The following is a 27175-nucleotide window of genomic DNA, read 5'->3' as shown; positions in this document are numbered from 1 at the left end:
AGCAAAAACTGTCCGGAGTTAGGAGCACTTACCCTCGCACTTACCTTAGCTAATGTAGACAGCGGTCCCAATGTACTGGTAATCTCGCGTGCCAGACGGTTTGTGTGGGGGCGGCAAATAAACCGTCAGGTAACTGTATGGGCATTTCACCAGACTCTTTCGGAGGGGGCGCTTATAATCTCTAATCGATAAGCGCCACCCCGGAGAATGGGTCTACGAGGACGAGACTAGGGTAATGGTTTACCGGCTGACCTAAAGTTGTCTATGGACTGACTATCTGTTATGAAGGCTTCCAGTGAATTGCTAGCAGAAAATCCCAGGAAACAAGCAGGGTGGTTTTCGTTGTTAGTTTTCCAGTAAGTGCACGGGGGTGTAGTCTCGTGTAGCCAGACCCTTTTCTTTCTTTTGTGTGGGGCGGAAAGAGAAGATGTGACAGTTATCAGTATGTATCACAGCATATTCCATTCTCTATAGCTGGTTAGACTCCTTGATGTGGAAGGGATTTAGACGAGAAATAAAACACGAAGACCTTTATTCTACACCAGAGGAGTCCAGGTCACAAAAATTACACCAGTACTTCCAGAAGTAAGTCAGTAGCATGTGCATTTTTTTGCAATTTTGTGGTGGTTGTTCATCTAATAATTGAATGAGGCTCAGTGTCTTCATCTGGCAGCCCAAACACTTATCCTCCACTTTTAACTATAATTCATCTGACCAAGGAGTTGCCAACGACTGACTTTGGAGTGTCGTATACTACCTAAGAAAATCCATTGAATATTTAGAAATACAAAATTGGATATTTTTGTTTCCACAACAGGATATAGCTAAGAGCTATATTATTACTATCATCTTACTGATTTAATTAATGACTTTTTGTGACAACTAAAATCACAACGAAGATGGCTTTGACAATGACTGGGTAGTTATGATGGTTATTTTGGAGCGATTGACTACCGGTTGTTTCTGTACAAAGACACTTGTGCCCCTGTCATTGACTGTGCACAAAAACATTCGTATTTAAAAATACTGAAATATTTTTGAGATACGTAAATATCGTAGACTCCGGTTATTAAGCACATGCACTTATAATTTTTGGCGGAATTATTTGAGAAATACACTATGCTTGTAAAGCGCATGGGCTTAATACGTGATTATGACAGGTTTCTGCTAGGAGAGTATTACTCGTGCCCAATATGTTTTTCTGGCGATTTAGTTACCAGTGTTCAGTCAAATAGCTTACTTCAGTCGGCAATCCTGAAAAGTCAGGTGCAGCCATCGTTAATATAGATGGTGCTATCTGCTAGACATATGCCTGGCAAAGTATCGAGTGTACTGTGACGCTTCTGGCTTGTTCTATTGGTATTTTACTACCATTCTACATAGTACTAGCTTGCAGGAACAATTTCAACTATATGCGCCTACCAGGAAGTGTTTAGCGCAAGTATTCCATATGCACTATGGCAATATACGCTTAATAACCGGAGTTTATGGTATTAGGACTTGTGTACAATTTGGGGTTTTGCGGGAGCATTGGTGACCTAACTTTATATATCAAGCACACTATGTCATACTGCACTATGTAGTTGTATGAAGGTGAGTTTGAAGCTCGGTTTGAGGCAATCTAGGGTTGGAGGGTGGCACCAACCACTCCACCTCAAACTCACCAAAACGTATACCATAAAGACACCATTAGCGTAAGTGGCCAATTGTTGACCAGTACTTATTGTTGACTTATGGATACCAACCATGCATTTCTGTGAGTTATGTTGAAGATTTTCGTAATCCGTCATAGTAGGGGAAATTAAGGGTTCTGATTGTGTAATATTGTGATTAATGATTCAATAGATACAATCACGAGTACAATCAAGTACAACAATCAATGAAGCGTCCATATTACAACAAGTGTGCATGCGTGTACATACATGTGCCAAATAATACATACACATACATTACATCTCTTCCCTCTTAAGTTATAATGGTACAACACACATGCACTTACAACTATAACAGAGTCAGTTAAAATTGTCAAGGTTTATACTTGGCTGGCTTTTGACGATGTCGGTGTGGATTACGTCGAACAGGAGGGGAAGGGTTGTCATTTAGACAATATTATTGATGGCTCAGCTCTCTTTCGTAAATGATCTTGGTGTCGATGGATAATCTGTCCATGCTCAGTTTTAATCTTATAAGACACTGGGCCAGAATACTTCATAACTGTGCCAGTCAGCCGTTTTCTTCCTTGTCGAAAATCACAGGCATATACAGTGTCACCCTCCTAAAATTTCCGATGAACAGCATGAGCATCATGAGCTTGCTTCTGTTGATTTTACTTTGATCAACCCTGGCAGCAATATTAGGCTTTAACAGGTCAAATCGAGACTTCAAAGTACGGCCCATCAACAATTGAGCAGGAGACACACCTGTGGTGGTATGTGGAGTGATGCGGTAGTTAAATAACAATCGAGCCAGTTTATCTTTTAATGTGCCAGTTCCCACTTTCTTCAGACCTTGCTTTACAATCTGAACTGCTTTTTCAGCCAATCCATTGCTGGATGGATGGTATGGAGCACTTTTCCAATGACTGATACCATTATTGGACAGAAATTGTTCAAATTCAGCTCTGACAAAACAAGATCCGTTATCTGTTGCTACAATGTCTGGCAATCCAAATTGGGAAAATAAACCTCGCAAATGTTCAATAGTGCTAGTTGATTTGGAAGTGTGCATGGGAAACACTTCTATCCATTTGGATCCAGCATCGATGACTACTAAGAACATGTGATTCAAAAATGGACCAGCAAAGTCCATATGTAGCCGGGACCAGGGTTTAGAAGGCCATGGTAGAGGGTTCAATGGGCCACTGTGGGGTTTGCTCTCATCTTTTGGCACTCTGTGCAGCCCTTCACCATTTCTTCAATGTTCTCATCTATTTTGGGCCACCAGATTACTGTACGGGCCAAAGCCTTCATTCTAGCCATACCTGAGTGTCCCAAATGTAGCTCTTGTAGCATCTACTGACGACCTTCTCTAGGTACTAAAATTCGGGTACCCCACATAATACAACCCTCAAAACAATGTAGCTCGGTTCTATGTGTCCAATATGGCTTCAATTCTGGTTGAGAACAATGGTTTGGCCAACCCTGTTGAATAAACTGAACAACCTGTTGTAACACTTTATCTTTGGTAGTCCATGAACGAATTTGATCATTGGTAATAGGGGATTCAGATAACTGTTCTAAGGTTAGGATCAATTCTGGTGAACTGGTGGTGTTTCAATTGACTCAGGTAGCAGCAGCCTACTCAATGCATCCGCATTACCATGAGCAGTGGTACTACGAACAGTAAATGTATACTCATATCCAGCTAGAGCTAAGGCCCATCTCTGAATTCGTCCTGATGCATGACTAGGAATGTCTTTGTGTTCCTTGAACAGTGCTAATAGCGGTTGGTGATCAGTGATCAAAGTGAAGTGGCGACCCATCAAATAAGCATTAAAGCAACTTACTCCAAAAATGCATGCTAAGCCTTCTTTTTCTATCTGAGAGTACCTGTTGCCGATAATGTACGTGATGCAAACCCAATAGGCTTCTCAGACCCATCTGAAAGTTTATGAGCCAGCACCGCACCAATTCCGTAACTGGAAGCGTCACAAGCCAATACTATAGGCAGTTCTGGATCAAAGTGTACAAGCACTTGAGACGACAACAACAATTCTTTAGATTTACTGAAAGCCTGTTTCTCTTCTACCCCCCATGACCATGTAACCCCTTGATGCAGTAATTAATACAGTGGGGCCAGAACAGTTGGAAGATGCGGCAAGAATCTACCATAGTAGGTCAGGAGACCTAAGTACGACTTTAATTCAGTGACATTGGTTGGCTCTGGTGCACTTCGTATTGCCTGCAGTTTATTCTCAGTAGGATGGAGACCCTCATTGTCAATCAGATATTTTACTGATTGCTGCATAAATGACAATTCTCCTTTTTAAATCTTAAACCAACTTTTTGTAGCCGACCAAGCACTCCTTTCAACAATTCTAGGTGTTGGGCATCATCAGAGCCTGTCACCAATATGTCGTCAAGGTATATTACCACACCCTGAATGCCCTGCAACAAACTGTCCATTACCCTTTGGAAGATACCCGGTGCAGAGGAGATTCCGAAAGGGAGTCGGTTATATTGGAATATAGATGTATTGATAACTACCAACTTTCTACCAGGCTCGTCAAGCAATACCTGTTGATAGGCCTGGCTCATGTCCAAAGTGGTGAATGATTTGCCCCCTTTAAGTGAGGTGAACAAGTCTTAAATCTTGGGAATTGGATATTTGTCTACCTTACAAGCTTGATTTATAGTTCATTTAAAGATTCTCACACTCTTTTTGTCACTCTTAAGCACTGGCACGATAGGAGCCGCCCAATCTGAGAATGTTACAGGTGTTACAATAACCTGCTGCATCAATCTGCCAATTTCCTTATTCACAAGAGACTTATAAGCATATGGCACTGTCCTGGCTTTACAGAATTTTGGTGTAGCCCCTGGGTCAATTATTATCTGAGCATGATAACCTGTCAAAGTACCCAAGCCTTCTTCAAACACTTGTTTGTGTTGTGCCAATATGTTATCAATCAGGCTTTCTTGCAAACTGTGTAAAGCTGGCCAATCTAACTTAAACACTTTGAGCCAATCTCACCCAAATAAATTTGGCCCATTCCCTTTTACTACAACTAATAGTAACTGTGACTGTTGCTCACCATACTTTACAGTAATGTCTAGACTGCCCAATGTGTCCAGTAACTCTCCAGAATACGTCTTCAGTTTCACATCTGATTCCTGTAACTGGCAGTCTGACTAGTGTTGCTTGTATGTATTCTCTGATGCTAGCGAAATAGCTGAACCAGTTCCAATTCCATGTCAACTTTGGAGCCGTTGATGTAAACTGACACTAAAATGGGAGCAACTCGGGACGCTGACAATGTAAACAAAGGATATTCTTGTTGCGATGCTGTTTGTGGCTGTGGCACTGTTTGAAATGTCTTGACACCTGAGTCTGGATTTGCTCTACATGCTTTCTTGATATGTCCAACTTTCTTGCAAAAGTGACAACGCTCTGATCTGAATCGACAAGCACTTGGCAAGTGTCCTGTTTTGCCACACCGGTATCAAGATTTCTTGGACTGCTGACTTGTTTGTCTGGGTTTCCGACTACTCCTTGACTGTAATTGTGGACTGGGGTTTGTTCCACTGGCAACAGAACTGTAGCATCTCTGACTGCTGACTCATAAGATTGAGCTAACGACACAGCTTTAGCAAAACTTAGTTTGTCACCTTCAGCTAACAGACGCTTTTGTATTGCATCATCGTTGATACCGCAGACTAGCCTGTCGCGTATCATAGCTTCCAGTGATTCCCCAAAATTAGTGTTCAGCCAAAGCACGTAACTCCGCTAGGAATGTGGAGATTGTCTCGTCTGGTTTCCTGATACGACTGTAAAAATGTGACTTCTGTACAATCTCGGACAGTTTTGGACTGAAATGTTCTGTCAGTTTTTAACATTGTGTTTCACCTGGTTTGGCTGGTGTCAACAGACTTCTTGATGTCCTAAAAGTACGAGGCCCGACGACTGATAGCAAAGTTGCTCTTTTCGCTGCATCATCTGTCACTTTGTTTGCCACGAGGAAAAACTTGAAACGTTCAATGTGCTCCACCCAAGTCTCCAACGACAGACACTATTCCTTTACTGTGCCAAGAGTAGCCATCCTTGTCGCCAAATGTAATATTGTGATTAATGATACAATAGATACAATCATGAGTACAATCAAGTACAACAATCAATAAAGCGTCCATATTACAACAAGTGCGCATGCGTGTACATACACGTGCCAAATAATACATATAAATACATTACAGATTGTTGCTACGTTGTTTGGTTGTGTTTTAGTGTTTACAGAACTCTTATACATGCCATAGGATGAAGACTTGGAGAGGCAAACAGCAATAAAGCAGATGCATATCCATGGTAACATAATAGGTTGCCATGAGTTTTGTACCTGGCTACAGCTGCGATAATGATGGCATGAGCTGAATTCAGCCAGAGACTTAGTTGCCGCCTGCCTGCTGGCTGACGGCAATCGTAAGGCTAGAGGCCAAACAAAGCGGTGCATGGCCACCATTTTATGCCACAATAACAAACTCACAAGTAGCACGTACATTTTCTGGCTCTAACAAGTATCTACCTTCTGTGCTTTTCCATTCCTTTTATCTTCAATGACATAGTATTCATCTTTTTCATGCAAGGAAACCATACTGAGGCGTTCATTTCCATATTGACACTTTCCTTTAGAGGAATATAGTTACGTAGATGTCGCGAGTATTTGCAGTGTAGATAGTATATAAAATGTGAAACACGCTGCCACACCTCTAGGTGGCCACCACCCATAATGACCTAGCTGCTAACAAGACGTGGCATTGAACCATGCTATTGTGTATAACTCAGTAGTGAGATCAAGATATTCTAATAAAGCAGTCATTGCAACATGTGTTGTATATCACTGTGCTATAACAAAAAAAAGTTAATGCAATTAAATTTATAGGGTTCCAGTGATAAAAAGTAGTGAAACAAAATATGTGAATGGTGGTAGCTCGACTATGTACAGGGCTTATGACAACGGTCAGACAACAGACAAATTCCTGACAAATTGCCCATTTTCCGACCATAATTGGATTTGGCAGGACATATCGTTTTGAAGTGTAAGGGAAAGCCTACTATCTAAGCTATGCATTCCAAACAATGGACTAATACTACGAAGCCATCATACCCATCACTTCAATGTACCACCATCTAGAATACAAGCATAGAAACTATCACATTTCCCTTCAAGTATTGTACTCTGGAATGCTTTACCAACAGACACTGCTCTGGCACCCGACCTTGAGCCTTTCAAAGATAGATTGGAACATCATTTTACAATTGCTACCTAATTAAGAACAATTATTAAATTATAATATGTACGTTATACTCTTACGAGTCTGTACATTACAGATAAATAAATAAATAAGACTGTTTGGCTGTAAAGTATCATGTATAATGGTTTTTAAAGGCAACATTTTGGGTGGAGCTCATCATGTTAGGGGGAGGGAAGCAGTACCACCATTCTGTTCGATATCACCATCACATGCATATTCATACTCACAAACTGATGAATTTCATAATATTACCCTAGCAACCTGTATTTTATAAACTAGGGGTAGTAATATCTTCAAGTTTTAAAAGGAAAGCATATATAGGTCATGAGATATAAGTTCGTGGTTTTCCCATACGTTATCTATGTGAGGGGCAACAGTTGCCCCTTCTGGGCAATGATCCAGCAATCACATCAGTTTAACATCATTTGTAGGTGTGAATGTCAAAATGAAGCTTTTCAAGTTTTAAGTGATAGAGTATATAGATCATGCGATATGACATTTTTAAATTTGTGGTTTTCCTGTAAATGCAATTGGCAACTATTGCCCCTCACATAGACAACATATGGGAGAACTGCAAGCCTTAAAATCCCATTTCTCATGACCTACATATGCCATCCTTTTAAAACTTGGGAGAGGTTACTTTTGACATTCACTCCTACAAATGGTGTAAAATTCAGGTTGCTAAAGGGCAATGGTTAAAATGTCCTCATTATGAAATTCATCTAATGGCTGCGTGGTAAACACAAATGTGAGGAAAATTAATATTACAAACTAACAGGGGGATCTGTAATGCTGAAACAAGGGAAATCAGCACCTGATGTGCAAATTTAAACCCTACTTTAGCCCATCAAGACACACGATAGTAATAGTGTGTTGTGTGACCAAGTACTGCCAGTGTGAGCGCTCGACAGACAAGCATGTATTTTACAGAAAAATTTCACGCATCCGTAGCTTCATAGTGCCTGACTGGAAATTACCTATTTTTGCTGTGGGAACCCCCTTGGGATGGGACACCTCCTGTTTCAAATTTGAGCTGAATCCACCAAGCCATCACTGAGATATGTGCCTTCAAAGTTCATCTTAGTTTCTTTGTATTTTTCTTCTTATTCTTCTTTTCGCAGCACTTTTAAAAAATCGCTATAACTTGCGCATGCTTTAGTCAATTTGGAGGGCAGTAAGAATGTAATGCAGCATGTTTACAGTCCAAATTTCATATACATGCATGCCTGTAATCATTCTGCTTACTTCAAATGTCAAGGCATAGTACAAAAACTGTGTGTTATGTGACACAGCCATTGATATGTTGCATTGACACTTGTACACTAGAAGTGAAAATTAGAAATGTGACACAAAGAAAGACAAAGTTAAAGCTATGATGCATGCATTTGCTTCCCAAAATAACACATGCCAGGACCCTAACTATGAAAATTTAAGGCCACAAAAAAATTAGCTGTATATGTTTCTGGTACGTTCACTTTTTGCTGAATGAATTGTGCAATCACCATGCAATGATAGTCAAAAGTTTATAATTTTGAAAGGCTTTTATGCCTTGTAAACACTCTTTTCTTATCAAGATGCACTAACTTTATACCTCAACTATGTTTGTCCATGTACTGTATGATAATTTGTTGAATGTAGTGTACCACATCAAGATTTTCAGAACAAAACTAAAAAGAAGCCAGGTCACCAAACTCCAACTTTCTTGATCCCTAATATTTATTACCAAGAGTTAATAATGCAGTAGACCCTTGGCTATCCAAACCCCAATGTGTAAAAGTGTTCAGATGAGTAGGATAACTGACGCCCATACATTTGTATACAGAGTTCTGTTGAAATACAACAAGGGATGTCACCTGCACCTGAAACTATGCTAGTGGACATTTAATCCCTATATACCCATGAATGAATTAGGAATTAAATGCCCACTAGTATATCTGCAGAACCCTTGTTTCACTACTTTTATTTCTATGACTTTTGTGTTGTTATGTGAAACTGTCTGTCTTATTCTATAGGTACTGGATGTGTGAATTGGAACGTGCCAAGAATGGCCGTAAACCCAACTTGTGGTTTGTTTTATTGCATTGCCTTTGGCAAGTGCTGTTATACCAAGGTGTTTTATATGGCACAGAAGTAAGACAGGAGAAATTCCTTTCCTGAAAGAGTTCATAATATTAGCATTGAGACAAATATTATGAACTCTATTCTGTGTTATAGTATGCATTATGTCATTTTTATGATGTCACTAAATGTGTTAGCGGAACTTTGGCAGAAGAAAAGTTCTAATTTTTTTAGCCTTTACTTTTATTTATTGGAAGTGCTATCCCACCAGGGACCCATGAGAGGGCTATAGTATGCAAATACAGGGAGTCAGAATCTTGACCATAAATCACTGTTGAATGCAGAAAAACTTCTATTAGCACTATAGAGGCATTTAGATCTTCGATTTTGTACATTCAAACATACAGTATATTTGGGATCATAGACGTTTGCACATTTTCACAAAAAAAATGTTACCTTCATGGCACCTTGACGGTATTGGTGAGGCATAAACAAGCTCAAAGTGCCTTCAGTCTAACTCAAAACACTCCTAGTAAATTGCTACGAAATTTTATTTTTTATTTAGTGGCATTTTCTGCTTACTGACTGACTGACTGACTGACTGACTGACTGACTGACTGACTGACTGACTGACTGACTGACTGACTGACTGACTGACTGACTGACTGACTGACTGACTGACTGACTGACTGACTGACTGACTGACTGACTGACTGACTGACTGACTGACTGACTGACTGACTGACTGACTGACTGACTGACTGACTGACTGACTGAATGACTAACTTACTTACTAATGCCTTCAGACAAGTGTACCTCAGTAACAGTTAAGGCTGTGGACTTGATTTTTTCACTGCTAGATGTTGCTTCATCCCGACAGTTGCCTTTTGGCAATGCACCCATCATGGACTTACCTTTATCCTCCTTTCTATCCTATTTCTTTTTACTGACAATGCAAGGTGTCGATTCATGGTAGCGCATTGTGGCTTCTCTGTGGCCTTGCTCACTAGTTATCACTGTTATTGTCCGAATTGATTGTAGAGATGCTTCTCATACTCTTCTTCAATTGTAATGCTGTGTAACATAGCTGAAAATGAATCACTTCAACTTCTAGGTAATTAATGACATGTGTTCAGATGCAAAATTCATGTCTAGTGCCATTTTTTCTTTTGATGCAGTATGCGTGGTTTACCAGTCATAATTATGTACAAAAAAGTGAACAAACAAGTATAAGGAAGAGATTAGGCATTGTCCTAGTATATCTGCAGATATAGATGACCTCCCTTGTTGCACTACTTATTTCTATGATCCCTGATCAAATGTAAAACTCCTCTGATGGAGTGACAAGGATCCGCTAACCTTTTGAAATTTTTTATGGTAAATAAAGCCTATCTACTTGCTACCATTTCCATAATATCACTCACGTACTTCATAACATTTGTGCATTCTTTACCTTGTACTAGCATGACTAAACTTTTTTCTCTTTCACACGGTGCGTATTGGCTTGAAATTATAAGTTCCTGGACTGAAAGGCAGCTATTTAGCATATTTCACCTCTCCCTCCGCACATGTGGTGACATGGGTGTTAGCCAAAGTTTTTCCAAGTTATCAAATAGTCAGAGACTATTTTAGGCTATAGTGTGGGTAAATATAGACATAAGTACCAAATTCTCCAGATGTGTATACTTCGTACTTACGATACAGCCTAAGCTTTAATTTTTTTGATAGGAGCCATCTCATTCTGAAAAGAACCATTCCATAAAGGCACTTATAGATATGAAACAAAAAATGTGTAAACAACTTAAGTGCTTATCTTGCTTTCTTGCATAAAAACTGAATAACACATTGTACAGAGCTGTAGACCTCTTATATGCCTAGCAAACAATGATATTACAGTAATACATGACACCACTGCCAGGACTGTTGGGCCCACACCGTTGTTAATAATTATATAAGGCAATTAAAGTCATTTTGAAGTATGGTAAGACACACCATACTGTGTCTTGCAGCCAAGGAAGGTGATGATGGACAAGTATGAAACCAAGAGAATGTGCATAATGTATATATAGCTTTGTATTAATCATCAGTAGAAACTTTCCTCAGAGTGTGGACACCTTCTGTTTTGAATTTGAATTGAATTGGTCCAGCCATCGTTGAGCTATGAGCCTTCAAGTTCATCTCAATATACTCTACATAGTTGTTTTTTTTGTACACTTTAGAAAAGCTGCTGTAACTTGTGCATGCTTTATTTGATTCACCTCAAATGTGGAGGATACAATGAGCACCATACAATGCATTAATTTTTTGATTTGAATTAAGATCAACTGCCAAGTTACAAATGATTTAAAAATTTACAAGTTTGATTTTTTTGTCATGCCTACAGAGTAAACTGCTATAAAATTAAGTTAATAACCATCAAAGGTCTAACCTCTTTGTGGTTTAAAAGAAAGTGTAATATTAACTATGGAATTGTAAACCAAACATTTACAAGCATGATTGAAATACTCTAATAGAACAGTCACCTGGAATTTAAAACACTTGCACAAAAATCTTTCAAATAGTTAAAAACCTACATCCATTCTTCTTCTAGGCCACTAAACTAGAATTTGTGCACCTTAGTAAGCTAATCAAAATATTCCGTATGTTAATGTCATGACAGTAAAATTCTAAGAAAAGTTCAGTACCGGTCCCCTTGGTTCTTGAGTCCACTGTTATTGCCTACTCTTTGAATACTAATACTGACTGTTTAAATTTCAATATCGTCACAAACACTGGTACCTACATGTGTGCACAAGTGCTTCATTTGTGCCACCAAAATGAAAACAGTAGCTGCTTTTGTGATAGCTAGAAGGTGAACTGTTAGGTTTTTATCTAGAACAGGTATGTATAGCAAATAGAGTGTCAGTTTGAATGCCTTTCAAAGACTTAGTTCTCAGAAAAATGGCTTACTATATACCACGCCTAATAGTTTTAGTGTTTCTGTTTATTACCTCACTGTTGTAATTATCATAAGTAATGAAGATTGTTCTTTATTATAGAAACAACAGTGTGTTTATTGTTACTTTTTTAGTTCAGCCTTGTGGTTGGTTACAGTGTTCTTGTTGGATACTTGTCAGAATACTTTTGTATGAAGAAGACACTGGAAGATGAACTGACTTTACTGAGAAATATGAGCAGTAGTTTGATTTCATCCAAACAGGAGGAAATTGGTGATGCAACAAGAGATGCATATTTGTATGCTGTTGGAATAATTTTAGTGGTTGTATCTGTGGCCTTCATACATGCATGGGGATTTTACCTTGCTCAGAATGTTGGTATGCAAGCAAGAATTATTGCTATAGGAGCCATTTACAATAAGGTACATGTATTTTGATATAATAGTGTTGTTTATAATAATAGTCATTAATATAGTACTTAACGGTTGGAAGTATTTTCTAACCAAAAATATCACACGGTGAGAAATCTGCTTTTAAAGTTTATTGGGTGATATTGGTTAGGTGTAATCAAGCTCAGAAGTACCTTCAAAACTACATGAACATTTCAAGTTTTATAGTTATAGAACTTTTACTGACTAACTCAATGACTGTCTTTATTTGTTGTTTGTACTGTTACACCACACACTTGTATTATATGAGTTCAACATTTTTGCACAACTATGAGAATACAAACACATGATAACCAATAGCTGCACTGTTCCATTTTTAGCTGACGTGATTTTCCAGATATCTTACCGCACCAGCTAGCCAATTCCCCGGTGTTTTAAACATTATTTAAAGTTAATATCATTTGCCTCTGTGTAATACTTGTTTCTTGCTGATGCACTACTTTTACTAAGAGACCTACCGTGAGGATCTTAAAGGATTTCATGCATACTATTTTCTAATAGGTTTTAAAACTCAGCCACTCCACCATTGGACAGGTATCTATTGGACACATAGTAAACCTTGTCTCCAATGATGTCCAACGATTTGACTTGGTGGGTTACATGTAAGGTTATCTGATTTTAATGTTTGAATAAGAGTTAAAGCTAAATATACATACATGTACAAGTTTTGTTTTATGATATCTATACTATATGAGTGGAAATATTGGTAAATCAAAAAGTTGTTATTTTGGATTAGAGTGAATTTAATTTGAAGTGAAATGTGTATGTTTTCCCAGAAATTTCTATTAAAGTGTCCGACATGGATGCACTCCTGTGTTCAAGGTTGCCCTTTTTGAGGATCCACATGTAACAAAATAGCTTGGCTATATAAAACGGATGTCTCCACAAACGTAAAAGAGTACAGCCAGAATAAATGTTAATTCACCTATTAATGAATTAACATTGGTCTTTTATTGTGCAGTTTTGTTGCATTCCAATAAACTCCTTTATTTGGCTAGTAATTTGGTTGTTATTTTCAATAGCCAGTATAGAGAAAAAGAAAACACTGCCAGACTTACTTGCCTATTGGATCAAGTTAGTAGGAATATAGGTACCAAGTTAAAAAGAACAAAATGCTTGAAACTGAAATTTGTCAATTGTTCATATTATCTTGTACTCAAAGGTATATTTCTAGATGGTTTTCCTGCTGTGATTAGTGTACATGAGGAAGTAGTTGAAACACACTGTCTCATCCATCTGTACTACAGTGCAAAGATGGCTACAAAGAACGGCGTTACAGTTGACTCTGCTTTAGTAATAACGACCCCTTAAGAATATATATCCCTGATCATTGAGTTTCATGGCTTGGGAAATAGTTATTTGATGGTGTTACATTGTCTGAATTGTGGTGGGTATGGTGGTGGTGTGCTGCTGACCACAGCATAGTTTTTGCAGAAAAATCCATGTTCATGAAACTAAAAGGGATTGAAAAGAATTATGGTTATACCACAAACTGTGCTTACTTTCACACTAGTCAAAATAGAAGTTCATGGGTTACTCATGTAATCACAATGCTTAATCCAGAGATCCCTTCTTGTTTTAAGATTTTTTTGCAGTAATCCCTATTCCTTAGTTTTAAATTATTAATATATGTCTAGTGATAATGGTGAAGGATTGAGGATTCACCTTCATCATAGGCTCTTTTGGAGGGGACTTTAGCAGCAAAAGTTACACAGTGGAGTCTGAAACATACAGCAAAATTAATGTAGATGTCTTTCTAAGGAGCCTTGCAAATGCCCACAGTAGATTTTATAAGTTCTGAGAAAGCATTGGAGATTATTTTCATTATGTAACTGTTGTTGCAGAGTAATTAACCAGCAACTTACAATTGTTACGAAGCATGTGGATTTTCAATTACAGTGGCTCAACTTGATTGCTCTATTAGAGTACCTCAGTCTGTTGTTACAAGCACTGACCAAGTAAAGCCCCTAGCCCCCTACTCCCTTTTCTGCCATGTATTATTGTTTGTAGTAGGATTTTGAATCATCAGGTACCACTTGTACTAGTAATTTTTCAATATAAGTACAACAAAATGAAGCAAGAAATAGAGAGCATAATCATATGGCTTCATAATCCAAACTCAGGAATGGAGTGATGGTTAACTAGCTCAAACTAATCAGAGTGTGCATGACAGAAAAGAATTGCCCAACTTCCTTAGTACTGATTTATTTAAGCCAGTGGCGTAGCTACCATTGAGGCAACCGAGGCAGTTGCCTCGGTAAAAAATGCTTAACTCAGTGAACAGGCTGAGCAGGCCTGAGTTTTGGCACTCCGAATTTTCTACTCAAACGTTACTAGCAGGATTTCTGTACCACACACAATAGTATCTATAGCTGTAACGCTAAGCAGGGCCAGAACCCATGGTGACACAGTCCAGCACTCACTTTTTAGCTACTTGTTTAGGGAAGCACCCTTGTACAGGCTATGCCTTTTGGTACCACCCTGTCATTTTGGCAAATTAGATAAATAAAAATAAATAAATAAATACAGTGGAACCTGTGTTACGGTCACCTGGATTAAGCGGTCACCTCTGCATAACGGCCATGGACACAAGGTCCCAAATATTTTCCCATACAAATGTATGCATTGTTGTCTGCATTAAGCGGTCACCTGTCTAACGCATATAACGGCCAACCAAGAATTCGCCTATGAATCACTGTATACATAACTTTCTCCTTCATATAGCGGTCGCTACCTTTTATGGTGGCTTGTTAAGCCAACTGTCTGGCACCACGGCACCGTTTTAATTAATACACAATTATCACGCTTCCTGCCTTTCAATGAATACTATATAATCTATCAGGCTTCATTGCTTAAATGTATTCAATAGCTATAACCAACATTCATAACAAGCTCACCTTGTCCTTTCTGTACTAAAATATTACTGCATTGCAGTTGGCGCGAGCCTCTTAATAATAATCACTCATTTATAACGGCCATAGCCACTAAAATGCTGCTGACCACCTTATACAGGTTTTCTCTATAACAGCCACCTGTATATAAAGGCCAGATATATCTGGTCCCAAGGTGACCATTATAGACAGGTTCCACTGTACTTGAATTTTGTAAAAAGATCAATATACTCTAATAGAGCAGTCATCGTAATATAACTCTAATACAACATTCAGTACAGATTATAGCCACTGTTCTCATTACACTGCTTGGTCTAAATCATTTACATTTATGTCAATCAATTGATCATGTTAATCAATTAATCATGCATTAACAATTACAATAAAAAATAGCCTCCACATGCCATTTCAAAGTGTATATTTTCAAAAATTTTTTCTTAAGGTGGTGATAAATCAATGACGCACACAAGAAGCCATAGCAAATACACATGACGTAACATATCATATACTATGCAATTTGTGGTAAATCAGGTGTGCTATACCATAATAAGCTTATCAAGCATAAAAACAGCCAGGAATAACAAGTGAGTTGTTAGCAAAAACAACAAGCAGCTGCTGTTACACAGTTCAGGTGGAATGTAACTCACCTTTACAACAAATTAACAACCTTGACAATGTGAAAACAAGTTTGTTTCAACTACAGCCTGTTACAAACATTATCTTTTCTTTGTAGACACGGGTTGAACAGCCACGAAACTTCGTAAGAATGGTAAGCAACAGTGTCTGAATAATTCTACGTATCGTATATCATATATCCATTCTATGGCTTCTTTGCTTGGTGCGAACGGTGGAACAAGGCTCTCATCTGCTTGTAAACGCCATATATTTCGACTTGTAAATCGCTTCCACTCATTGATACGTAAAATGATTCTTGTAATAGTATGCTTTCATCATGTGAAGTATTGGAGCTGAAACTTGAGGTTATTATATAGTTATACAACGGCCACGAGTGCTCTGCCTGATATAAACGCACAAGCCTGAGGGCCGTCAGGCCTGAAGGCAAGTGCGTTTATACAGGCAGAGCACAAGTGCACGTTGTATAACTGTTATGTACCATTCACCTAATAGGTGGGGAGAGTCTCACAAGACAGCTGTAACACTTATAAAGGCCAGGTTTCTAACATCGATTGTGGGTAACCAAGCCTGACGTTACGATGACGTTCCCCCTGCAGTACTGCAGCCACCTGAGATATTGAAAGCTAGTACGCTATGGGTTATATCACTAACCTGCATTCGCTGTTCCACTCTCATCATGTAGTGCTCAGCATGCCAGCGTGCCATATAGATTAAGCACCAGACTAATCGCCATAGTGATTCTCTCGAGCGAAAAAAAGCAGCTAAATAGACGGTTTAAGTAAACAAAACCTAACTACTAAACGATACTAGTCTAATTCTTACTATTCACACTGGCTAAACTCAAATCTGGTGACATGACAAAACTGGTTACCACAATCGAACATAAAGGTTAGTATTATTTAGAATATATTTGTTTTATTGAGTCATTGTCGAAGTGGACTACAGTTTAATCTGGGCTAAGATGGCACCAGACTAGTAAGGTGTATAAGTACGTTTATATATATGTAGACTAGAGTTGTGGCCACCCGCGTTGACTTTTTCGATTGCCATTGGCTGCTTGTAAACATTATACGTATTGGTGACGTTATGGCCCACAATCGACCTTTACATGTCAGGCTATAAAAGAATTCGAGTGATCTGTGAAGTGTCTTTCCACCTATTAGGTGAGGTGTCGTAGTGGTCTTCGCCACCGGCACTTGTGCTATGCTGCACAAAACCACAGCCAGTGCAATATCTGTATATTACACTGCGGTCGGTGCATTATAACTTATAATGCACTCGTTGTGGTCTACAAAACCGCAACCAGTGCGTTATAAGTTATAATGCACTCGCTGCAGTCTGCAGCAGTGCAATATACAAATTATGCACTGGTGGTGCCTTTGAACTGCCCACGCAGAGTGGTACATTGAGATATAACGCGTCTTCTGTGGTCCACTAAGTACCACCGATTTCTTGGTTTGAGAGCAGTTCTATGCTTTATACTCTCTACGAATGATAGATTCCTGTATGCATAGTTTATTTGTATGCAAAATTAAGTACTAGCTTTCAATATGTCTTATATTGAGACCATGTTGAGACACAGCAGATTTGTTGTCAAGAATGCGCGTTATTGCTTTAGCGCTTAGCACATGCAGTTGAGCATCACATCAAAGAGATAATCTCTGACTTAAAAAAAATATCATATCAGATCAATACTGAAAAAAGTAGTGTGCATGCCTATGACTTGCAGTCCATGATGGCCTGATCACTCAAAATATCTCTGGAGCAATTCAGTTTTTGTGTTGAGTGCAATTACACTATAGTCTAATAATTGAAGCATGGTATACTGTAAGCTGGAGCATTACTTATGACATGTAGAAAATGCTCAGAGTCTTCTGAAACAATTTCTTCCATCCAACCAGAGTCAACCTGCAAATGCTGTACGTACCACCCATGCTTGAAAGTGTGCATGAATCACTGAGTTGAGTCAGAAGCAGACCCTCTCAATTATTTCAATGTATAAACTTTGCCTCAATAAAATTTTTTTCCTGGCTACGCCACTGTAAGCAAATGAGGGGAGTGGCTAGATACAAGAATTGTTTATTGTCTCTAATACCAAGTTGAAAGCTTGTCATACATGTATGAGATAAGGTGTTAAAAATAGTAAACATCATGTATGGTGAGGGTTGCAAAACCATTGGTACGTCTAAATATATTGACGGTAGTGGCTCGTACTTTTCTATGTGAGGAGTGCACTTTTACTTTCTCGGCCGTGCAACTCACTGCTATCTTATCACATGCAATATTGTACAGTACCACTCAAATGTAACGTTGTCTTGCGAGAGTGTGAGTGATTAAAAAACTTGCTAATTAAAGGGCATGGCACCTGTTTTGCTTGCGAGTATTCATTCTGTTTGGGATGAAAACTCGCAAGTGAAACGAGTGCCACGCCCTTTAATTAGTAAGTTTTTTAATTGCTCGCACTCTCGTTAGACAATGTTGCGTTTGAGTGGTACTGTATCTCCAGATGCTCCAGTGCTTCCACACAGTAATCCAGAAAACTTTTATATTGTACATTGAGCCTGACAGTTTTATTGTTTCCTAAGTCTAAAACTACCAAAAATTAAATCTTAAATGTTTGCTGTTAGCATAATATAGCTAGTGGGATTTTCTTTACTGTAGGGTTTTTATTTTATTCATGGAGTTTGGCTTGTTCCACTGGGACTACCCATCGTCATATACCTTTTATGGAAAGAAGTGGGGCCAAGTTCTTTGATGGCTGTAGGATTAATGCTACTTCAACCTCCACTTCAGTATGTGCTTGCACGTTTGTATGCCCGATGGAAGTATGTGAGAAAGAAATAAAGTTCAGTAGTTTAAATACTTGTATAATTTTGTAGATTAAAAGCAGCCAGAGTGACAGACAAGAGAGTGAGAGTGATGAATGAGATCATCAGTGGTATGAGACTGATCAAGATGTATGCCTGGGAGTGGGCATTCCATGAATATGTGAAGAAGATCAGAAAGTTTGTGCTATGTTAAACTATGGTGTGTACGTATCTCTTTGTTGTTTAGGAAGGAAAGTAAATTGATTATGCAAGCCAGCATGGTTCGAGCGTGCACCTTAGCATTTTACATAATTTTGATTAATCTTTTTAATTTTGTGACCTTCTCAACATATGCTGGTACAGGAAATACTCCAACTGCAAAAAAAGTGTTCACCTTTATTTCACTAATGTACATTTCAAGTCTTTATTTTGTGGAGTACGTAATTCGAGTACTACTGAACATATCAGAAATGAATGTAACTATACAACGAGTACAGGTCAATATTTATTGGTTATGTTATGCTGTGTTAAGGGGTGCTGTAATTTACAGAAGCTATTATTACTACCAGAACTTGGTGATACAATAACTGGTATAGATAGTGATCCAGTCAAGACAACTAGTAGATCATGTTCCCCTAATGTAATGCCTCCTCTTAAGTTGGTCAATGAAGAAGTCACTAATGATAGTGTACATGGATCATTGTCCAATGGAGTAACTCCCAGGATCATAGTCAGTAATCTAACAGCATCCTGGACACATGTTAGAGTTTAACAACATATATAGTATCTTCATGTGTGTATGTTTGTAGGATAGAGAGAAAGTTGTTTTAAAAGACATCAACTTCAGTGTAGACCAGGTGAGGTGTTTAGTTGGTAGACAGTCAAGTGTGATTATAAGATGATGATATAGTCAAACAGGTTACTGGCAGTAGTTGGTCCAGTGGGATCAGGAAAGGTGTGTTGTCTACTAGTTGACTACTCTAACTGATCTCCATCATACTTTACTACTACTATAGTCATCAATACTGCAGTGTCTACTGAGAGAACTAGAAGCATTGGATGGGTCAATAGACTTTGAGGGCAGTGTATCTTATGCAAGTCAGGATCCATGGATATTTTCTGGAACAATAAAAGAAAATATTTTATTTGGACAAAGTTATGATAAGGCTTGGTTTAACAGAGTAGTAGAGTCTTGTTGTCTTGATAAGGTAAAACATACCCTTTGTATATAAAAAAGAAAATGTACATAGTAACTGTAGGATATTGATGAGATGCCATTTGGTGATGAGACTTTGATAGGAGAACGAGGAGTGAACCTTAGTGGTGGTCAGAAGGCTAGAGTAAACCTTGCCAGGTGTGTATAGACTAGGTTTGAAATCGGTTATTGCTGGCCCAGATGATCCACTAACCCGAAATAGTAATCCGGATAGAACTCAGATTTGTCCCATGCATGATGACCTGGTTTGATTAAAACAGAGTTGTGTGTCAATGGCCGAACACAGTGTTGGCAGCAGTTTGCCCCCACATTAGTCTCACATGATCTTATGTAGGTGGTAAAACCTAAACACAAAAGGAAAAAGTGGTCTGGCCATAGCCCTACAATATAGCAAAAGAATGTCTGCAAGAGCAAAATAATAATGCAGGTTATCGAAATTTTAAACTTGTTTGCATGCATCAATGATCAATAAATGAGTATTATGCCATGTAAGCCTACCAATGGTAGGATGCCGTGCAATAAATTTTGTTCTTTAACAACGATTTTCAGTAACACAATAAGGAGTCTGTCTGTCTGTCTGTCTGTCTGCTTTGTCGTGTCTTGTTACCTTAAGTTATTAAGGCGTTTTGAGGGTTCAGCTCAACATGAATGTGCAGATATGACACACAGTCAAATGTAACATGGACAATCTGAATGACCCAGTCCAGTTTTAACCATGGGATGATAGAAATTACACAAGTTCTTTAAATTTGGCTCATTTGTAGCACTGCTTGATCTACAAGTATTTTCATCAAACATCTGATATTTTGTTTATGACAATTAATATGGTCCTTTCTCATACTTGTAATGGAGCCAATTTGCCGCACATGTCTGCTCTTCATACTTTTGTCTAGTTGGCTTTAGCGTTACTTCAATAACTCACTTTCGTTGTAGCTGTTTTCTCAGAAATCAGCTCAACGTGAACATATTTTGCAAAAGAGCTGGGATACTGGCCAGAATATCAAAGCCACAAAATTGTTGCTGCTTATATACAGTAGCTGTACTAAACCTTGAATATTATACAATTGTTTGCTTTCATTTTGGAACATGCATGCATTGAGACCATGTAAGAAGCAGTGATGGTGTAATGTGTTGTGTGTAGGGCTGTGTACAGGAACAGTGACATCATGTTGTTGGATGATCCTCTGAGTGCAGTAGATGCTGCAGTGAGCAGACACCTGTTTGATGGGTATAGAATGTTTAATGTAGTAATGGATTGTAGATGTTAGTGGTGTTATGATTATAAGGTGTATATGTGGAGTGTTAGCTGATAAGTTGGTGATCTTAGTGACCCATCAGTTACAATATGCTGAACATGCAGATCGTATTCTAGTACTGAAGGAGGTTTGTGTGTTGAGCTAGACAAAGTGATGATAATGTTGTTATTTGCATGTTAAGTAGGGGTGTGTACAAGGATATGGAAATTATGAGGAGTTAACATCAAGTGGTGTTGACCCTACTGAACTATTTGATGATGTAGAGGATAATAGAAAATCAACAGATCCAGATATTGTAGTAGAGGAGTGTGATGATGTAACAGAAGAAACAGATGAAGAACCTGAGAGAAGGTCAAGTCATGCACAATTGCTACCAGTTGAAAAGTCAAGAAAATATGTCAAGTCTAAATATTCTGAAAGTCGACATGATGATAATAATTCAGAGATGTCACTGTACCCTGCCCCATCGATGTTATCTTTACTGTCTATGCCTGATGATATCAGAATAGGAAACAAGGTATAATTTCAATGCCTCTTTGTACTGTGTTTAGTAGTCCTATTATTCCCTTAAAGAGCATACTCAATGTTGTGTCAGAGGAAGAAAGAGCTCATGGAACTATTTCTAGCAAAACTTACCTTGCGTATTTGAGGGAAGGAGTGGGCAGCTTAATTGTTCTAGTATTGTTCATATCAATCTTTGTAATAGCTGATGTAAGCTATGAAATTATATGTACAACATATTATATTATATAGACTGTTATTTGGTTATATTTTTTAGGTTAATATTGTAGCAGCTGATTGGTGGTTATCTAACTGGTGAGGGTTTTGATGCATTTGTCATTTGCAAGGGTGTACCCGCCACTACCCGGGGAGAAGGTTCAGATAGTTTGTGAACCCCAGTGGCATGAAGTTTTAGGATTAATAATCACACCATTCAGCCTTGGAACTCTCCAGTAACTATATGCACACTGGCAGCCCTGCACTACTATTAAAGATCAAATCACATCAATGATGGATCATGTTTTGATGTGTGTGTATCACTTGATCAATTTTGCATGTGAAAGAACTTGGTGAAGACTAGGTACAAGGCTGCAGCTGCAATAAACGTAAAAGGTTGTGTTATACATGTCAGGTTAGGATAAGCTGTTGACTCTGAATAGTTGAAGTACATTGTGAATGTTTGTTTATGGACATGAAGTGGGCACTTGAATTTATTGGAGTACGAGATTTCCTGAGTTATTTCATTGATTGTTGGCCACTAAGAGAACCAAAAATAGTGAAAGTATGTATGTACCATTTTCATCTAGAAACTGACAGCAAGGGAAGTACCCTGGGCATTCCATTTCAAATCCGAACCTTCCACAAGAGAACACCCTGCACACATTTAATGCTTTATGGTATTTTTGCTTTATAGGGCAAGTGGAGGTGATTCGTGTGGTGTAAATAGTGACAATTCATCAGATAGTGATCCATATGATTTGACTACTAACCAAAGGATTGGCATTTATGGTGGAATTGTGTTTGGATCAGTATTTCTCGTCATGACAAGATCAGTGCTCTCTTTTCTGATCTGCATAGCTGCATCACATAACCTACACAAGAAAATGTTTAGAGCTATTTTGAGAGCACCAGTATTGTTTTTTGACACTAACCCAGTTGGTAAGTCATGTAATAAAGCTTGCTGCTTCCTTGTCAGATATTAAACTTACAACTTACAGATTAGCTATACTCTAACAGAATATTATAGTAATGTTTGTTTTGTTATTAGGACGAGTGCTAAACAGGTTTTCCAAGGACATTGGATTTATGGATGATGTCTTGCCATTTTTCTTTCTTGAAACATTTTCTGTAGGGTTGACCGCATAGTTTTAATGTGTGTAATATTTGTTTATGTCTTATAGTATATCATGAGGTCCATAGCCATCGTGATAGTCGCATGTGTGGCCAACTACTGGATGTTCATTCCTTCTGCCATCATTGTTGTGGTACAGTTTATATTTCGATGGTTCTTCTTACATACATCAAGACATGTCAAGAGACTTGAGGCACTCGGTATACTTCATGCAGCTATGTGTATATCCCATGTAAAAATAGCTTTGCTGTAAACAAGGCTGCTTCCATGAAATTTACCATTTAGCAAAAAATTAATTGTTGAGTTGTAGTCATCATGGCTACAGCTTAGTTGCTATTTTATTACCATTTAGTTGTACATAATTTTAGTTACATAGATAGATTTTGTGCTGTAATGTTTTATAGCACAACTATGCATATATTACCATGCAGCTACATGTTGTTTTGTTTAGTAACCACAAGTATTTGTATGCCGACCACTCTCAATCAGCCTACTTTACAACTAGGAAATGATGTATAAATTTGTCAATGATATTATTGCTATATCTATCCCTTTAGTGATATACTACCCATAATTATTGACATAGCATAAACTCATTACATTTTCTTTTCCCCTGTGCATGATTCAGCTTTCCCCTTATAACTGTCATTTGACTCGACCCCTACACAATATTTTTTTATTACAGCTCGTAGTCCACTATATTCACACATCTCATCCACTGTTCAAGGCCTGTCTACTATTAGAGCTTATAAGGAGGAAGAGAAGTTTTCTAATAACCTACACTATTACCTCAATGAACATACCAAAGGATGGTACTTGTATATAGCCACTAATCGATGGTTTGGGATGAGAGTTGATCTTATCAACGCAAGTTTCCTAGTTGTTGTAGCCCTGAGTGCTATTCCTTTGGCTGACAGTAAGTAACTACATGTTGCATACAAACACTGTAAGTGTTTACGTTATGATGATTGGCAAAATGCTACGTGTGTTTCATACAACAGTAAAAGTTTATGGTTACAAATTAATCTTACTGTGTGATTTACCATTGATTTTAAAAATTAGCATCAAACATTTCTCTGACACCCATATTTTGTCATGTGTTGTTTAGCCATTTTGTTTTATGTTTCTCTAGGTCTTGACCCTGGCCTTGTGGGTCTCTCATTGGCATATGTCATTGTTTTAGCAGACTTATTCCAGTACTGTATGCGTACTAGTGCTGAAGTAGAGAGTCTGGTAAGGAATTCATCACCTTCCACAAAGGAATACACATATAGTGTAATGATTTCAGATGGTATCAGTGGAGAGAGTTATGGCTTATGGTCAACTGAAGAGTGAGGCAGAGTTGGAAACTTTTCCACATGACAAAGTTCCTCTTCTTGAATGGCCTGACAAAGGAGTGATTGAACTTCATAACACTAAATTTAAATATGGTATCAATTATCCCTATGTACTGAAGTCAATATCTTTTAGAATTGAATCATGTGAAAAGGTTGATAAGTAATTACTATTAGACTGTGACAAGTTGTGTGTATACATTATATATTAGGTTGGTATTGTGGGTAGGACTGGAGCTGGCAAGTCTTCATTGTTATCAGCATTGTTCAGATTAGCAGAACCAGAAGGAGTGTTTGAAATTGATGGAATACAAATAACAGACATAGGACTACATGATCTTCGTAAAAAGATGTCAATTATTCCACAGGTGATGTGTTGTGTATATTGTAGTGAGATTTAGACTAGTGTGTGTATGATACAGGACCCAGTACTGTTCAGTGGAACTGTGAGGTATAACTTGGACCCATTCAATGAACTTGAAGATCACCAACTATGGGATGCATTGGAAGAGGTTTGATGAGATGATATAACAATTGTAGCTAATCACTACATTCAGGTACAACTGAAGGAAGTGATAAGTAATTTGGGTAGTGGGTTAGAGTCACTAATTTCTGAAGGTGGTTCTAACTTAAGTGTCGGTCAGAGACAGTTAATGTGTCTAGCAAGAGCTTTATTGAGGCAGAACAAAATCCTTGTGATTGATGAAGCAACTGCAAATGTTGACCTAATGTGAGTTACTAAGATGTTATGAGAAGTGAGAGCTGTATGATGGTGACATGTATTGAGTGCAGAACGGATGGTATAATTCAGGAGATGATCCGCAAGAAGTTCAACCATTGTACTATCCTTACTATTGCTCACCGACTGGAAACAATAATGGACTCTGATAGAGTACTGGTGGGTTAGGATGATAGTGAATAATTGTGTAGATGTTGTTGATTTGTAGGTTTTATCTTCTGGTAAAGTGATAGAGTTTGATACACCATTCAACCTCCTACAGAAACAACAGTCAGTGTTTCATAGTATGGTAAAGAGAACTGGTCCTGTAGAGTCTGAAAAACTTAAAGAAATCGCTACAAAGAAGAATATAAGCTAAAAATTACAAATAGTTGGAAATAAATCTGTATATATTATATTATATATTGGATAAAGGGTATACTAATTTATTTATTATATGACTTAACTGAATAGAATTAGGAAAATTGTATATTGTAATTATAAAGTTAACGAAAAAAGTGCTATACAGGCTTTTGGTAGCCTTCTTGGTTACTGACTAACAAATAATAAAAATATGTCGTATAGAATTGCAAGAATTGATACTCTATATAGGTATACTCTATAGCTAGAAACTAAAAGTTGCTATATTGTACTCTGCTGTTGTGCTGCAAAAATTTTATTTGCTACAGAAGATAGTTTCAGAAGAAGAGATGAACTGTTTAATATAATTGACTAGCTGTTTTAGAAGAAATGAAGAAAAAAGACTGGTCAACTGGACTGCCAAGTTCAATGGTGAAGTTGTTGTCAATCTTAGCTACATACAAGCACATTCTTTAGTAAAATTAATTCATACTTCATAGACAGCTAGAGAACTCTCGACACCACCTATATATATATATATATAGCTAACAGGCATAATGTGGGGTATCTACCTTACTCCTCTATAATGTGTTAGTGTAACTAAACAATTTATATGAATAGCAGAGAGGTATTGGGAGAGATGGCAGTTTGCTATGATAACATTTATAAATTCAAACAAAGACAGTTGAGGCATATATACATGCAGTACTTACTTTCAGTACAAATGAGTATGTTTGTGTATAACTTTGGTCTGCTTTTTGCCAGGTACTCCCATTTTGCACTGCCACAATACGTTAACTACATTATTACCTAATATGGTTCCAAATGGAACAAACCACTAAAAATATTCACTTCGTTGACTGTCTGGTAAGGTACCCCAACTAGATGTCACTTTTTGTAATTGCAGATGAAGCTCATAGAATTACAATTTCTGAATCATTCATTGTGTCTCTAGATAGAAAAAGTGAGTAAAACCAAACCACAAAGCCAGCCTAATGCTGGCCATATAAAGTACATAAAGAAATGAAACCCAGACAAAACAGCCAAGCTGTGAAAAAAGGTGTAGCCTTTAAAAGCCTGGGTGAAAAAAGTTGTGAAATCAAAGATGGCAGCCAAGAAATGGATGCATTGATGTTAACGCTAATAACTGTTTATCATCCAAGCTTTTGAGGTCACACCTTTTATTCACAGCTTTGTTGTTTTCACTTATCTGAATTTTACACAATTGTCTGAGACCATTGGGGTTTGAGGGTCCACTGTACATGAAAGATTTACATAGAATCATTATTAAAGTTTGCAAATGAAGCCTGTTTCTTGAGATCACCTGGTAGTGAATTCCACTAATGGGCAGCCTGATAGTGGGTGAATGTTAGATGGCATTGGGTGAAAGGGTGAGGTTTTAACTTAGGGGTGGATCCAGGGGGGTTTCTGAGGTTTTCAGGGACTGGTCAAGTATATTTGGGCAATTAAAATTGATCTTGCATTGATTTGCAAAGGTATCAAATCAAATACTCTAATAGAGCAGTCAACTACCCTAATAGAACAGTCACAATTTGCTAATATAGTTCATTTGATCAGTGTTAAGACATGAATTTTTTTCCTGGCACGTGTCTGTTGTATGCTTCAAACTTTAAATAAGCTCTACCTCTAACTCTTCAGCCTGCTCCCAATGCAATGCCAGCAGAAGCAGCTAGGCA

At 37.9% G+C, this 27175-nt stretch overlaps 1 protein-coding gene across 1 annotated transcript; it reads left to right on the top strand.

The window, feature by feature from the left end:
- Nucleotides 1-190: 190 nt before the first annotated feature.
- Nucleotides 191-25527, top strand: LOC136236204 (ATP-binding cassette sub-family C member 4-like). The gene is made up of 29 exons (XM_066026327.1): nt 191-356; nt 475-585; nt 8978-9095; nt 12094-12381; nt 12910-12999; nt 18597-18760; nt 18815-18940; nt 18990-19239; nt 19293-19502; nt 19552-19599; nt 19653-19697; nt 19759-19950; nt 20002-20096; nt 21100-21186; nt 21245-21341; nt 21399-21731; nt 21788-21925; nt 21993-22030; nt 22629-22873; nt 22983-23062; nt 23116-23266; nt 23752-23982; nt 24199-24299; nt 24355-24555; nt 24613-24768; nt 24823-24912; nt 24958-25130; nt 25193-25298; nt 25348-25527. Exons 1-29 carry the CDS (start codon nt 283-285, stop codon nt 25495-25497), a joined length of 4188 nt encoding a protein of 1395 aa, XP_065882399.1. The 5' UTR covers nt 191-282; the 3' UTR covers nt 25498-25527.
- The last annotated feature ends 1648 nt before the right edge of the window (nt 25528-27175 follow it).

This window comes from Dysidea avara, chromosome 10, assembly GCF_963678975.1.
Source record: "Dysidea avara chromosome 10, odDysAvar1.4, whole genome shotgun sequence".
NCBI lineage: Eukaryota > Metazoa > Porifera > Demospongiae > Dictyoceratida > Dysideidae > Dysidea > Dysidea avara.
This window is presented reverse-complemented; position numbering and strand designations above follow the sequence as displayed.